The sequence below is a fragment of the Siniperca chuatsi genome, linkage group LG7, assembly GCF_020085105.1.
Source record: "Siniperca chuatsi isolate FFG_IHB_CAS linkage group LG7, ASM2008510v1, whole genome shotgun sequence".
In the NCBI taxonomy this organism is placed as follows: Eukaryota; Metazoa; Chordata; class Actinopteri; order Centrarchiformes; family Sinipercidae; genus Siniperca; species Siniperca chuatsi.
This window is the reverse complement of record NC_058048.1, coordinates 20141524-20156617: the sequence shown is the minus strand read 5'-3', so window position 1 is coordinate 20156617 and position 15094 is coordinate 20141524. Positions and strand designations below refer to the sequence as shown.

At 40.5% G+C, this 15094-nt stretch overlaps 1 protein-coding gene across 1 annotated transcript; it reads right to left on the bottom strand.

The window, feature by feature from the left end:
- Positions 1 to 3772: 3772 nt before the first annotated feature.
- LOC122879060 (ras-related protein Rap-2b) lies at positions 3773 to 6430 on the bottom strand. Its single transcript, XM_044202736.1, has 2 exons — positions 5502 to 6430; positions 3773 to 4897 (listed from the first exon to the last, which is right to left on the bottom strand). The coding sequence occupies exon 1, from the start codon at positions 6104 to 6106 to the stop codon at positions 5555 to 5557; it is 552 nt and encodes a 183-aa protein (XP_044058671.1). The 5' UTR covers positions 6107 to 6430; the 3' UTR covers positions 3773 to 4897; positions 5502 to 5554.
- Between the last annotated feature and the right edge of the window lie 8664 nt (positions 6431 to 15094).

Below are 15094 nucleotides of genomic sequence, written 5' to 3'. Positions count from 1 at the left end.
ATAATCTACTGTCAATCGTATGACAAGATGTCACAGTTCAAGGTGCAATATGGTCAAAGAATACGAGAAGGGTGCATGGATTAAGTAATAACTGGGTAATAAGGAAAGTGACACGTCTAATGCAGCCCACTGTTCCTGTGAAGAAATTGGTAGAACAGACGAGGTGATGCTTCTTCTGTTTGTGTCTGGTCTTGGTGTTGGAATGCAGCAGGAATCTAAACTGCAGTGGGTTTGAATGTGCACAATGTAGGTTAACTGCAGCGTGTGTGTGTTCATGTGTGAGTGAAAGAGAGAAAAAACAAAGCTCATTCAGCATTCTACGGGAAGACAAACAAGGAGCGAATGGTTATTCCTGTGTTGTTATGGTAATGCCCACTACAAAAATAAATGACGGTGACACACTATAAAATTAACAATGCTGCTGCAACTAAATGCAAGCACTGTCAGATGCATTTTTTGTTGAATTATAAGTGTCATGTAGAAAAAGAAAGGCTAATAGAGTCAAATGGATTTCAGAGAGCATACTGCCTTCGACAGATGCAGTACATAACGGGCACATCTGCCAAGAAAAAAAAAAAAAGAGGCAAAAACCACACTCTTGAACACAACAGAGCCTCAAAAATAGCCTGATGACGCTGGGAAAGAAAGGGAAGTCTGTAATTCAGCAAAGAGCCTATAGTGATTAAGTCCCATGTAAAAAAAAAATGCAAACACACACCACCCACTCTCACTGGTTCTGTCGCAACACTTCCTGTCAGAGCAACTGCTTCCAACTGCAAGAAAACAAAACACCAAAGATCTTGCATCCGTGCAGCAAACAACACACTCTTATCTTAATCATTGAGAAATCAATATTTACTTTACTGTAACCAAGGAAGGGAAATCATTTATCTAAGGCTGTAAAATCTGCCTCTACAATTCTCTTTACACTGCAGAAACTACCTTTAAAAATATAAACACACTTCCCGTCATGAGCAAAGAAAATATATGTTTGTGGCGACTGAGAGAAAGATGATCAAACAGGCCGACACCCTCCTCTCTTACAGTCACCATTCCAGCAGTGACTGAACTCCCATAGGTCACGAGGCCACCCTGAGCAGCCATACCACATCCCAACCCCCCTTAACCATGGCAACCACATCACATGACCGTCTCCCATGACAAGCAACCACTGACAAGCCGGGCCATCTTTAAACCTGAACACCACTGATTTCCTGTTGAAAATGGCAATAGAAACCAATAGATTTAAAAATAGCCCAATTAAATTCCTTCAAATAAAAAACAACAACACTGCAATTCAAGTATGCAAAAATGTGGCTGCAACATACTGAAACTTAGCCAACATTGGTGCTGAGCTGTGTAAAAAAAATTAATAAATGAAAGTGCAGGAAGTGAAACTTTCACCTTCTCGCTCCTTAGAAAGAGATAGATAAAATGAAACAGGAACTCAACAGGCTCCTTTCTCTCCACTGGGCAAATTCTTCTGCTATCAGATGTTTATACCACAGCAAGAGACTGACACTGCGCAGCAGTCGAAAATGGGGGGTGTACATTTACAGTATCTGGGGCATAGCTGTAATAACTTCTTCCTCTCATCCACCACCAGTTCAACTATATTATTTTGAGGCAGACTTCAGCTCTGTTCATGTCTAACCACACAATCTGTATCAAGGCCTTGGGAAGAAACATGCTATTAGCCTTGACTTTACATAGATAGCACAGTTGTAAACTAGCCACGGCTTGTGGAGAAAGTAAGGATGATCTGAGACCTGCTATCAACAATCACACAAACACAAAGCACTTCGGCAAAGTTATGAGACCGAATATTAAACTGTAAAGCTGTCATTTCAGCATTAGGGAGTGAGAAAAATACAATGAGGGTGTGTACGTGCACATGGTTTTCGGCTCACACACAGACAGAATCTGCAAATAATGTAAAGAATGTTGTATTTATACACTCAGGCTGGTCAATAATTCAATATTACTGTTTATCAGTGTTCAGTGGAAAGGTATTGGGATTATACGGATGAATAAAATCTACTGTTATCATTTTGTAAATTCTCATGTCAAAATGAATGATTTAAGCAAATAGTAACATAAAAAATTACATAATTTGAATATTATGCAATTAGAAATATTATTTTGTAATCCTATTGTGTAATGACAAATAAAAAACCTTGAATACTTAAATAATTAGTTATTTGCACATGTGAGGACTCTTGTCAAATGTAATGCATAGCAGTGGAATACGGGTCACTGCAATATACAGTACATACATTTGATTATTTTACATGTGATATGGCATACATTTACTGTCGTCGTATATATCAATATCAGAGTTTTATTAATATCACAGTATTGATTTCAACCATATTGCCGAGCTCTAATGTACACCATTGTTCAATTGCACCTGTTAGATGCAATATTCAGGCTGAATTGCCCCCTCACACAACCCTGTACGCCGACCTCCCCATGCCCCACAGTCACGTGGTGCAGGCAAAGCCAAAGAACACATGTCATACCATCGCTTACACTGGCTAACAGGCACAGATACCCAGGCCTACAAAGTCCCACAAAGTGGTCTGAGCCTGTGCAGGACAGTGACAGGCAGACACATATGCTCAGACTCTTAAGACACATACAGTACATGCCATAACACAACACATATACAGGCCACCTTGAAGACCAGAACATATCTACTCTCAAAAAGACTGGACTCTGCGAAGCTTGTCTTGTGTTTGTTTACTCCCCAGCCAGGGCAAGGTAATCCCTGTAGGTAAATAGAAGCACAGTGGGGCCTGCTCAGTCATACTGGCCTCTCCACATCACACCACTACACCCACACACACTGCACACAGGCTGAAGCTCTGGGTTGAAACACTACTACACCCACACAGTTAAAACAGATATTTCTCTGGAGCTGCATAGCCTGGCCATGACTATTTATGCATGTGAAGATGATGCGCAGATAGAGGTGCTTTCATCTTCATCTCTCATGTTGTTGGTGAATACAGCTAATGTTCATCAAAGAGAAAGGATTGACAGATCTCATCAGGTACTTTACAATTATCTTTACACAAATTCCTGCTCTAATAGCCTGAAGGTAACCGTGTTTAGATTACCAGTACCATGTAAACACCGAAACAGACTCACAGAAGGTGAGGTACTTATCGCTTTTTCAAACTAGTCATAGCATGTTTGCACCTTGGTCTGTTTTCTTTCAGCTTTTGATTTTGCACATGCATCACAGTGGTCTCAGCGTTAACCACACAGAAAGGTTTGTATTCAAGAAAGAAAAAAAAAAAGCATGGTTAGGCAGCAGCAGAAAAATAAAACTAGATTTTTGCAGCAACAGCAAAATTGCTTTCATGTTACAACTAACCCTGCACACAATAAAGCTTCCATTAAGGTGCCCGGTAAATTTGTCAACATAAAACTCAAACACATTGCATTTTCTTATTGTACTCCTATTTCCTGCTAGCCTGACGGCTACTTCAAACACCTCATGCAAGTTTGGGTTTTGAGGGAAGTCTGGTTACTGTAAGTTATGCACACAACAAAACATTTACTTGAACTACTGTATTACTGTGGGTATTTGTAGTAATCCAGTTATTTGTGTGTATTCAAACATACTAAGATGATGTTAAAGCAATGATAAGCTCTTGTCCAAACTGCTGATAACAACTTTTTTTAGGCTCAGCAAACTGTCAATTAGCCATTGTGATAATACGCTGAAATAAGTAGATGCCAACAAAGAGAAAACACAGCCTGGTTTCTTTTTAAAAAAATGCAATTTGTATTAAAAGTTGTGTTTTTAAAACAGACAGCCCACTGTTAAAAGGCTGATCTGAAATTAAACTTACAATCAGGTTAGATTTGTCAACGGTACATCATCACATTTCCTGTTAAAAACAACAACATAAACATAAACAGAATTTAAGTGGTCTGGAAGGTAAGCGTTTGGTGTTGTTGTCACGTCTAGGAGATTCCAGTACCTGTGCATTTCAAGATATAGGTTTGGCCAGACTAAGCAGACATTGCAAAATGAACACCTTAGACTTCAAAAAGGCCAACATAAAACATACAGAAAAACGCCATTCCATTAACAAAAAGCCTAATGTAGTTTTTTCTTTCAGCCTCCACCCCTACGAGATTATCCAGAAGAACAGTTCACTAAATTGTGGATTGCCATGTTGAAGGGTTCTTTTGGTGATACATGTAGGTTGGCACTAAATCTGAACAGCTGATTTGTTTTGGAAAGGCACTCGACACAAGGGCGATCAGGTCACCGTCCCTGTGTCACTTCAGTTAAGGTCCTCTCACACACTGAAGAGGAGATGAAGGGAAAACAGTGGCACTCACGTTTACTCCACCAGCAGAAAAGTGGTGTCAATTTCTTTTGACTTTGGAAAAAAAAAAAAAAAAAAAAAAAGGATTTGGAGTGTTGTGGAGCATTGCTCCAAAATAGGTTGGGCAGAGACATTACCCAAATCTTTACCCACCCCAAACTGTGCAGTTATTTAACAAAATATACTCTATCTCTCTGTCTTCTTCTTATACAGAAATATCCATTTATGAGTGTCTCTAAGTGTTGTCCTCCATATCTTTTCCATTGGGGTTTAGTTCCAGTTGTGAGTACAGTTGGAACTGGTGAGGGGGGGTGTTGAAACTCTGGATCTGACACTGTGTTGACATCAATGGTGGACACTGATCGTGCAGCAAAGATACTCCAACCCAGCAGAATTCCTGAAGAGTGGACCCCTCCCTCTGTCTCTGTTGCACCCCTCCTCCTTCTCCTCCTCCTCTCATCCCCCTGCAGCATTCCTCCTTGTATTTTCCTCCAAGGCCAGGGTGAGACGCGAAGAAGAGCTCAACAGTACACACTTGCTGCAACACACTGCCACAAACAAGAGATACAAAGAGTCATGAATGAACCACAACAACTGATGACAAAAGATAAAGAAAAACACACTGCTTTTATGGCTCATTTTGGGCCTGGCTCAACAAAAACCAACTTGCTGATGATCCCTGAATGTAGGCCATACAAGAACACTGGAATCTTCCAACTCTTGTTAACCTCTTTCTGGAAAATACCATTTAAACAGTTGTTTAATAACTCCAGACTGTAGATGTGCAGATTCAACCACTAACTTTGTAAACCTAATTAAGTCATACCCTGCCCCTCCAGTTCTGCAGATGAGTCAGACACTTCCCCAATCTGCTTAGAAAAACAATAGACTGCAAGTGTCCCACTGTAGGTTCACAGAAAAAACTAAGACTACGCTCATATGACCAGGAACTGACAACAAACTAAAAAACTAAAGGCTAAACTTTAAAAAGAAACCAGGTTGAGCATACATCCGGTATATTGCTGTTCACCATTCTATACTTATATGGACATGTGCTAAGAAAGGATTTCAATAACATGTTTGTAATAAGTACTGGTTATATAGTGTCACTTAATAAAACTATCATTTTCAGTGTACGGTGTCTCAACTTACCATTGCAAACTTAAAACCGAGCAAAGAATAAAACTTAATGGTTGTCATTTTTCTTAAAGAATGACACAAGACGAACAGCACTGGTCGTCGCCATTTGGTGTTGAGGCATAGTTCATCTGTCGGACTATCTCTGCAAACAGTTCGTCCACCGAGGTTTTATTTTTGGCTGAAGTTTCCATGAACGGGCAGTTCCACTCGTCCGCCAGTGCCTTCCCCTCACCGGACGAGACCTCCCTTTCCCCCTCCAGGTCCACTTTGTTTCCAACCAGAATCATCGGCACTCTCTCGTACCTTTTCACCCGAATGATCTGATCTCTCATCGGTTTGATATCCTGGAAACTCTGCTGGTTCACCAGGCTGTAGACCAGGATGAAACCCTGCCCGTTTTTGATGTACAGGTCTCGCATGGAGGCGAACTGCTCGGTCCCCGCCGTGTCCAGGATCTCCAGGACGGACGGAGAGGAGTCCACCTCGATCTCCTTCCTGTAGAAATCCTCTATCGTGGGGTCGTATTTCTCTATGAAGGATCCCGTCACGAACTGGACGGTCAATGCGGATTTGCCGACCCCTCCGGACCCGAGAACCACTACTTTGTACTCTCTCATGGTTCCCAAAACAGCCGACAGTCCTGCTTCCTCTCCGCTGTGAGCCCACTAGCCGCCCTGCTGGGTTTCAAACCGCTCACCGTTGCGCCTCCGCCAGCAGTTTTGTACGGGCTCCGGTCGGTGGATACGGGGCGTGGCCGTCAACTATCGCCGTTCAGGAGGTAAATACGGTTGTTCCGGACCCACGCTCAGCATTTATATTGTGGCATGTTGAGTTCCCGACGATAGTCCTGCCGGTTCTTGAGCAAGCTTCCCCCGTTTTCGTTCAAGTAACCGTGCGCCCGTTGCTGTCTTTGGCAGAGTCAAGTCAACCGCAACGGAAACCTACCACTTCCTGTGTGAGCTTTCAAATTAAAAGTGTTATGGCCCAATGTATTCTGAAAAATCAACCCAGTTACCGTTTCACTACTTGTTAAACAAAACTGTTCACAAACTAGTTTGTTAAAACTGTTGTTGTTTTGCGTATTCTTATCTCTAATTATTATTTTAATGTAATAATCATACTAAAATGAACGCGAGCTATTCAGTTTCCGGTATAGTGCTTGTTAACTCTGGTTAACTTGACGCCGAGAGCTCTGCGCTTCCTGCCCACACTCAGCACGCAGTCTGCGTCCCACGTCACTCAAATACTCTCCAGTGCTTGCTTAGTTAAAGGTGCAGTGCGGCTGTTATCGCACAGTCAGCGCGGCTGCTACCCTCAGTACCCACGCAGACCTGCCACACCTTAGTTTCGACATCACTGATCCTTGGGCTTACTACTACTTGACTCATTCTCACACAACTTACTGGAAAGGCCTATCTACTGCAGTTTCTGCAGTCAGTTTATTGCCAAAGAGTGTATGTGGTTTTCTTCACGTCTTGAACTGTGGGTTCATGTTTCAATATTGTGAATTTCAATATTTCCACAGATGCCAAATAAGTCAAGCTGAATAATAAAAACGTGCATAAAATGATAAACAACTCCTATTATATAATAATATTTCCTAATTTATGGGGAAAACCAAGAGTTAAGATGTGGATTTTCACTGTTGTAATGTAGCCTACATGTTCAAAAATATCAGCAAATCTGAAGACATAACAAGAACAGTCTTGTGAAGCATGACGCCACATGTGACTCATTTCTGGGCATTTGTCTTGCAAGTCCTGACACTCCTTTGTTTATTTTGTTTTGATGCCACTCAGTATCAGATTAATCTTAATTTCCTTGTTCACTGATTTCCTTCATTGAGCATCTTTTCTGTGTAGTCAGTCAGATCAATATCTGCACCACACTCAGACCTATCAGGAAGAAAAGTCGTTTGCTCTCATGGTTGTTTTTCAAAGGTATTCTGAATCTAAGAAGTTATCCACCACTCATGATTTGTGGTGTAATCTTTAATCCAAGTGGAAACCACCTGATCTGCTTGTAATAAAGTCAATTATTTATGTCATCACATTTCTTTGTTTGTGTGTATATGTGGGTGTGTATTAAGCTCATCATTAAGTCCTCTTGCAAATTGTGAAATAACCACTGTTTCCAATCAATACCTGTCAGCGCAGCGCAGTGATGATTAAACCACACTCGTGACCTCATCACCTCGAGGGATGGCTGGGAAAACTCTGCATGATCAATAGAGTTTTAATTTATCCACAAATCACCAACAGCAATACAACACACACTCTTACAGCACGGTTAGACACGTGAATGGAGAAGTAAATCTGGTTAGTCAGTATGCATCAATGATTGCTGAAGCTCAAACAATATGTCATAAAGTTCACATGCAAGATATTTCTACACCCACACAGAGATGGAAGCACACGCAGATGCAAAACGCTCGTAAACATTCAGAGGATATTTTCCACAGGTTTGGTTTTAGGTGACAGTGGGTGAAACATGTGGATTGGCCTGTGGTGTGGGCTTTCAAAGTGCCCTGCAGCCAGCCCCTACCCAAATCCCATTAAGAAACAACAAATCAAAGCCTGTGAAGACAATCAGCGCTCTGCCCCATGGGGAGTGAGAGTAATGTGACCTAGCCTTGTGATGTGGATTGTCACATCTGTGAGAGTGATCACCCCAGATGTAAAACCAGGCCATCATGTCAGAAAAGAGCAGAGTTTATTTTCACACAGCACTGATAATTAGATAGACATGGTCACTTTATCAATTAATGGTATGCCAAACCCCCCAGGTGAATTCTCAACAACAAACTAACAAAGAGCTGGACTATGATGATGTGTGGCCTTTCACACTGTTGTCACGGTGTTTAGGGCTTCTGGCTTGACTGTAACTAGTATGCTTATGTGTGCAAATGTCCTCTCTCGTGCACACATACGCACACAAGTCACATGAACAAAGAGACAACATTTGCTGGGAGATATTTCATGCGGAATAAAAAGCTTCCTCAATGTTAGTAAAAACAGGTTCCAAGTTGTATGAGATACCCTGTATGTTTTACCTGCATTTTCTAAACACACAGATAAGTGCAAGACTCTCAAAAGATAGTTTCAGATTTTTCTAGTCTACTTTATCTTAGAACAATACTCATATGGGCGCTCTTTGTGTTAATGTCGCTCCACTGCATCTCAGCAAAGTGTCTGGTGAAACACAAACTGGATTCAGACTAAAAAGTAACTTTCATGTTGTAACTTTGGAAGATATCCAAAGTTATCTTATTTAAGCGCTGAATTTAAGATTGTATTATTTATTTCACTTTACGGCCAGCATGGAGAGGAGTAATGATTACAGCTGAAATAGTTTGGTGGATAAATTCTTTCAATGTACATATGGTCATGTGAGTATTGTATTAAAATCTGTGTATTAAAATGTTTTGGCCAATTCAGGGCAGTGGAAACATAACATTGACATAAATCATCAGCTTTTAAGTTGATATGGTGAACTTGTTAGCAAACAGTTGCTCATTTACAAATCCAGCAGATAGGGAGCAACATTAGCAGTCATATGGAGTCGTATTTCTGGCCACCTGGCGAATGTAAGTTAGTCCAATGGTCACTCTCCTTGTAACTCTGTTTTTGGTTTCCACCAACTCAAGGAACTATCTGACCTTTTTAGTGGCTAAATGCTCCACTATGTTCACCAGCTAGTTGCTAACTTTGTCTGTCTGGCGTTTGATGTGGGGGAGGTGGCAATAGCATACAGTGAGTTTTTTTGGAGCTTTTCGCTGAAAACGGCCTGCTGCATCTGATTAGAGCAGTGAGAGTGAACCAAACATTAAAATTGTGGGCCAGAAAACCAAAACAATGAGAGCTGAAGGGAGCTGCAGAATTAGGTGATAATTATCTAATTGGTAACATCTGTACATACACAATCATTTGATCCATTGTTGATACGAAAATATTGATTATTTAGGGTTGCTAGAGTCTAAAGTGTCCAAATTCATTGAACCTTTTCTTTACATCTGAGCAATAATGCCAAAAGAAAAGAAAAACAGGTCTCTTAAACATTACAGTATTCTGCTTTGTTTGCATTGCTAAAACTTTCTTAATCCACATATCGTTCCTCTCCTTGTTACAGCTCCTCATAAGCTCTACCAAGGGACCTGGGCTCATTGCCCCTCACCTAATACCACTTTCATCTCATATTATCCTCAGCATGCTCTAATTGAAATAGCCTGAAATAGCCGGAGGACTGCCCCGGTGTGATCCATTCAGTAAAAGGTGAACATCTACAACAACACAATGAGATGTACAGCGACAGGTCTTTAATCCTCACTCCTTGTCCTGTGAGAGTGACAGTAGACAAATTAAAATGTCGGAGACCACCGAGCTAATTAATGGCAGAGATAACTCCCCTCCCCGTCATCCCACAGGGACTCAGAGGCCTTTCAGACAACAAGTTTCAGGCTGTAATTTCAAGGGAAAAGACTAATGGCAAAATGTTATTACCTGGTTTATAGCCTCTTGACCTTGAATTAATGACTCTATTTTCATAGTTTGTATTTCCACTCATCCTCTGTGGCAATGTGTGCGTTTTGATTTATTATTAATTATTCAGGTGGTGGGAGATGCCCATTCATCATTTCAATAGCATAGCATAAATAAAATGCTTTCTAAAGCCATCTTGTGATTAGTCTTAACAGCTATAAAGCCACAATGGTGGCCAGAACGTGGCAACTCTGTATTATACATTAGGGTTTCCAAGTTATTCATTTCACATAATGACTAAAATAAAGGCTATGAAGGGTTGTTATGTCTAAATTGCTTCCTCTTTTTATCTATTCCTCTTATAAAAATTGATTACCACAGTTCCTCCTGTCAGTGTTACCTGAGTTGTTCAGCATGTTGTCTTCACAGGTCCCACCAATGTGTCCATTGTTGTATGATGAAATATTTTTAAAGAAAGAAACAGTTCATTCTTGACCTTGGAAATACTAGTTAAAAATAAACTTAAGCCTAATGATATGTATGACGTCCTGGAGACACAGGCCCTCTTTAACAGCTGGAAAAACATACTTAACATTGTTTAACTGGCTTGATACTTAATGACTGATAAAACATTTCAGAAGTCCGCTACAGAAAATTACATATGACTTTTGTTTGGGGTCTCAAAGGCTTCAGCTGTAAAACAAATACAATGGATTTTCATACACTCTGTGTCAGTGATTGGTGTTGACAGTAGCCTACTTTTTATATGGCACTACCCCTTCCAAATCCCAAATAAGTCTATTTGGATTTCTGTTATTGGAGTTTTTAACAGTGAGTTAGAGTTGAGTTATGCTCAAACAGAGCTAGCTTGTTCAATGTGTTGTGAAGTGAAGTGTTTATAGTTGTTCCGAAGGGGGAGATGTGACAATCTTAAAATATGTGGATAACAGCACACACATTTTCAGACAGTCTCTCCTGGAAGGCATTCGTAGTGTTGTTCACATGAAAAGTGACAGAAATAGTTGTGTCAAGAATGAAAAAACAAAGCTAAAGAGAGAAGTTCAAACCCTGGCTCCTTTCCCACCTCCGCACAGCTGGCCAATCGTGGCGCAAAGTGAGTGTGAATGCCAGATTGTCAGTTTCGGAAAGTTACAGAAATGGTCGGACACAGCCCACATTCGAAAGGTGTGGGGGGTTCCCGAAGCTATTCGACCGTCCGACCAGCAGTTCTGACAGAGTATACTGGCAGCTTTAGACCTCGCTGGGATTTAATTAGCCCCAAACATATGTAATATCATTATGTAGGATAACATACTGTGCATTTCTTTATTTTGTTTGTGAATGACTTTTTGGCTAGCAAAAGTCATTTGTTAATGCATAGCTATAACATATAAAACATAAAATGAAGTTTGAGTAAACTTCATTCACTGAACTTTTTAAAGAATATTTTTGAGCATTATTTTGTGGACAGAGTCCACAATGAAAAAAAGAGGGGTAAGACTGAGATGAGGACCAGATACAAACCGAGTCTGTCACAGTTATGACTTAAACTTGAGACCACTTGAGTCACTAGGACAAAAAACACAGACTGAAAGGAGAGATGAAGCCAAAGATTTCCCAGTGGAATTGCAGAATATAGAAGTGGTTCCCAACCTGCGGGTCAGGACCCTAAGAGTGCGCTGGATCAATCTGAGGGGCTTAACTCCTCTGGACTATAAAAAACTATTGAAATGAAACAATCTGAGAGAGGAATGTCACTCTTGAACTGAACGTGAACAACTAAACTTTGCTTTAAAAAGTCAATAATATAATAGAGGAACAGATGAAGAGTTCCGCCTCTCTTTTCTGCAGTGAGGCCTTTTGTCCAGTGGAGGGCAGCAGACCTACATCCAGCCGTGTGAGTGCACTGACATTTCCTGCACTTCAGATGTTGTTCACAGCTCAGGTGAGCAAGAGACTCCACACTCAGGAGAGAGTGCTGTGAAATGTGCAGTGTCATTTTACACAGAAACTATAGAATTAGCACTGGAAAATGTATGGGAGTTCACATAAGAAGTAAACACTAATATGTGACTGTATGTTGATTTATGTCACAACTTGTTTTATTGGAAAATTGAATATAATGTAATAAAGATAGCTTCACAATTCTGAAAGGGACACAAATATAATGCACAAACACAGCAAGGAGACAATTTTATGTTGACAGCATCAAACTGCAGAAAGAATGAAGACAAAAGGCTGTTGTCTTCCGTCAAATGCTATTACATTCACCAACAAAGCCAAAACAGTCTGAAAGGAAACTGATACATTGAGAACTGAGTTGCTGACATTGTGACATTGTTTTCAACCGAACTGATTACAAAATGTATTAAAAAATAGAGAGCAAAAGAATACATGATGTAAGACACGACAGGGAGCGGAAAACAGAGAGAAGAAGTAGCAAATAGAAAGAAACAGGATGACAGAGAGAGAGAGTAGACACAGGGTCTTTCATCCAGCCTACAATGCCAGCCTTTCATGTGTGGAATTTGGCCATCATTAATAATACATATGGTTCTATCCAGTTCAGTACAGTTGACTGCTGGGGGTTAAGGTTTAGGGTTGAGAGGCACAGTAACCATCATCATCACAGAGAAGAGTCTGACATTCTCACTTCCTCACTGAAGCTGATGGGGGAAGTTCATAATAATGAGAAACGCTGTAAGCATTTGTGTTCTTTTCATGGTTTGGAGCTTGAAGGTTGCCTCTGGAGGCTGCAGCAGTTTTGTAAAGTCCTCAGGCAGATGTGAATATTCTTGTCATAACTAGATGCCATTCTGGGGAACGTGATGTACACGGTTCAGTGTTGTGGCCAAAGAGAAATGACAGAATCCTAGCAGCAATGTGATTACTGCTGCTGCTAACACAATGGGAGCAATTCATCCATTAAAATAGGAGGTGTGTGTGTGTGTGTGTGTGTGTGTGTGTGTGTGCACTCATCATCTAAACCACTCCACACACCCTCATGCAATCTGTGCTAAATAGGAATTGGAATTGGAAAGGCTCTGAGGTCCACTGGGATTTCACGGAAGAACTTGAACAGACACACATAAAGTCACCGACTTCTCACCTTATAATAGACTGCCTACTGCCATTGCAGGAAGTGCTTGGATGACATTTAGGACATGTCCACACTAATAAGATAATAAGAAAATATTGTTAAGGGACGGCTGTTCACACAAGCACTTTTAGATTGTTTTCTTTGCTGTTCAGTCTATAATGGTAATTTCTTCTTTTTCCTCTTCTTTTAGCTTTTGGAAATATGCTTATTTGTTTTCTTTCCGAGAGTCAGATAAAAATATCAGTACTACTCTCACATCTGTGCACTGAATATGAAGCTACATACAGGAAACAATCACAATTGCTTAGCATAAAGACTGGAGGCAGAGGGAAAAAGCTAGGTAAAGATAAATCTCCCTACCAGCACCTCTAAAGCTCACTAATTACTGTGTTATATCTTGTTAATTTAATCCTTATACAGAAGTGTAAAAATTACTGGGGTGTTACCGGGAATTACGTGACAGACTTTTTCTTGGCTGGGCGCAGTGACCTCCTAGAGTGTTGTCGTCACCATGAGGTTGATAGGCAACCAACTGTTTCCCCCCATTTCCAGTATTTATGCTAAGCTAAGCTAAGCTAAGCTAAGCTAACTGTTTTCTGGCTAGCCTCAAACTGAATGGACATAATTGTGAGAGGTATTAATCTAAATCTCTGCAAGAAAGTCAATAAGTGTATTTCCCGAAATGTTGAACTTTTTCTTAAATGGCTGTGAGTAAACCACAAAATAGTAATAATACAATCCTAACTCAAGGTTCACTTTCTAGCCCTTTAAGGTGCTTTTAACTGTTACATGGTCTTCATCAGTGGATGTAGTTTGTAATTGTCATGGAAATGGACCTGTTGAGCTGTTATGATTTTATACATAGCACTTTTAAGACTTCTCATCCAAGTTGGTTTAAAATAATATAGCAGAAACAGCAGTTTGACAAAATAATCCCAACTCAGGGTCCACTTACTAGCTTTTAATTCTCAATACTTTCAACCTTTTCACACAGTCTTCATCATGAAGATGTGTAAATGATGTGTAAATCACCACTACCATCTAAAGAAAGAAAGAATAAAATGAATGGTATTAATAGTATACATTTGTGATTTGACCAGTGGTCAACACAGTATTAGATATCAGGACCGTGAAACTGAAACAGCTAAATGGAATTCATCCATAATTCATTTTATTATTTACAGCTGTGTTTTTCCTTCTGTGACATGTCAAAATGTCTTCTGTGAAAAAGTGCAACAGAAACAGAAACATATGTGAGCTACAATTGTGTGACTGACTACATTGGAAACACAAGATAAGTGATTACAGAGATAGGTGAAAGGTTGGTCATGTGGTAATCATACTGAAAGCTCAGTTTTCCCACCCAGACCACAAATTAATCCATTCTGAAGAAGAAAAAAAAAAGTGTGGACATGACCTTAAACCCACTGTAAAGCCCATAAAACCTTGGAGTCCAGCTTCTGTGACTCACCGTGCAGCAACCCACCGCTGTCCCTAGCTGGATCAATATTCATTTGATTGGTAAGTTCATGTGGTGTGAGATTAGCAGGCTGAGGCAACAGGGAGTCAGGCCTGCTGTACCCAGAAAAAGAGTATTAGGCCACGATCAAGACCCGCTCAGTGATTGAGTGATGACCACTCAATCATGACCACAGTCACTTGGCTAAGTTTAGCAGGGAATCCAGGACAAGTGGATCGGCTTACAGACACACACACACACAAGCATGCACACACACATGCATGCTTCCCCAGAGGGGAATCCCGAATAGAGGAAACAAAAGGTTTGTACAGACTGAACAAAACATTTACAACCATTGTGGAGCAAATTCATTTACAGGCAGTAGCTAAGTTTCAGGAGTGTAAAACAGTTTCCACCTCATTTTAAGCTGGTCAGCAATGGTAGTTTCACAATTGCAGTATATTCCTCTTTAATGATCCAAAGCTCCTTTTAATGCACATCACTTCTACTTCATTTTAACTACATCCCCTTTTCTCTTCCCTCCCTGACACAGCCCACTGAGAGAGAC

Coding starts and splice junctions, on each gene's coding strand:
- LOC122879060 (XM_044202736.1), bottom strand. CDS start 6,106: ATGAGAGAGTACAAAGTAGTGGTTCTCGGGTCCGGAGGGGTCGGCAAA.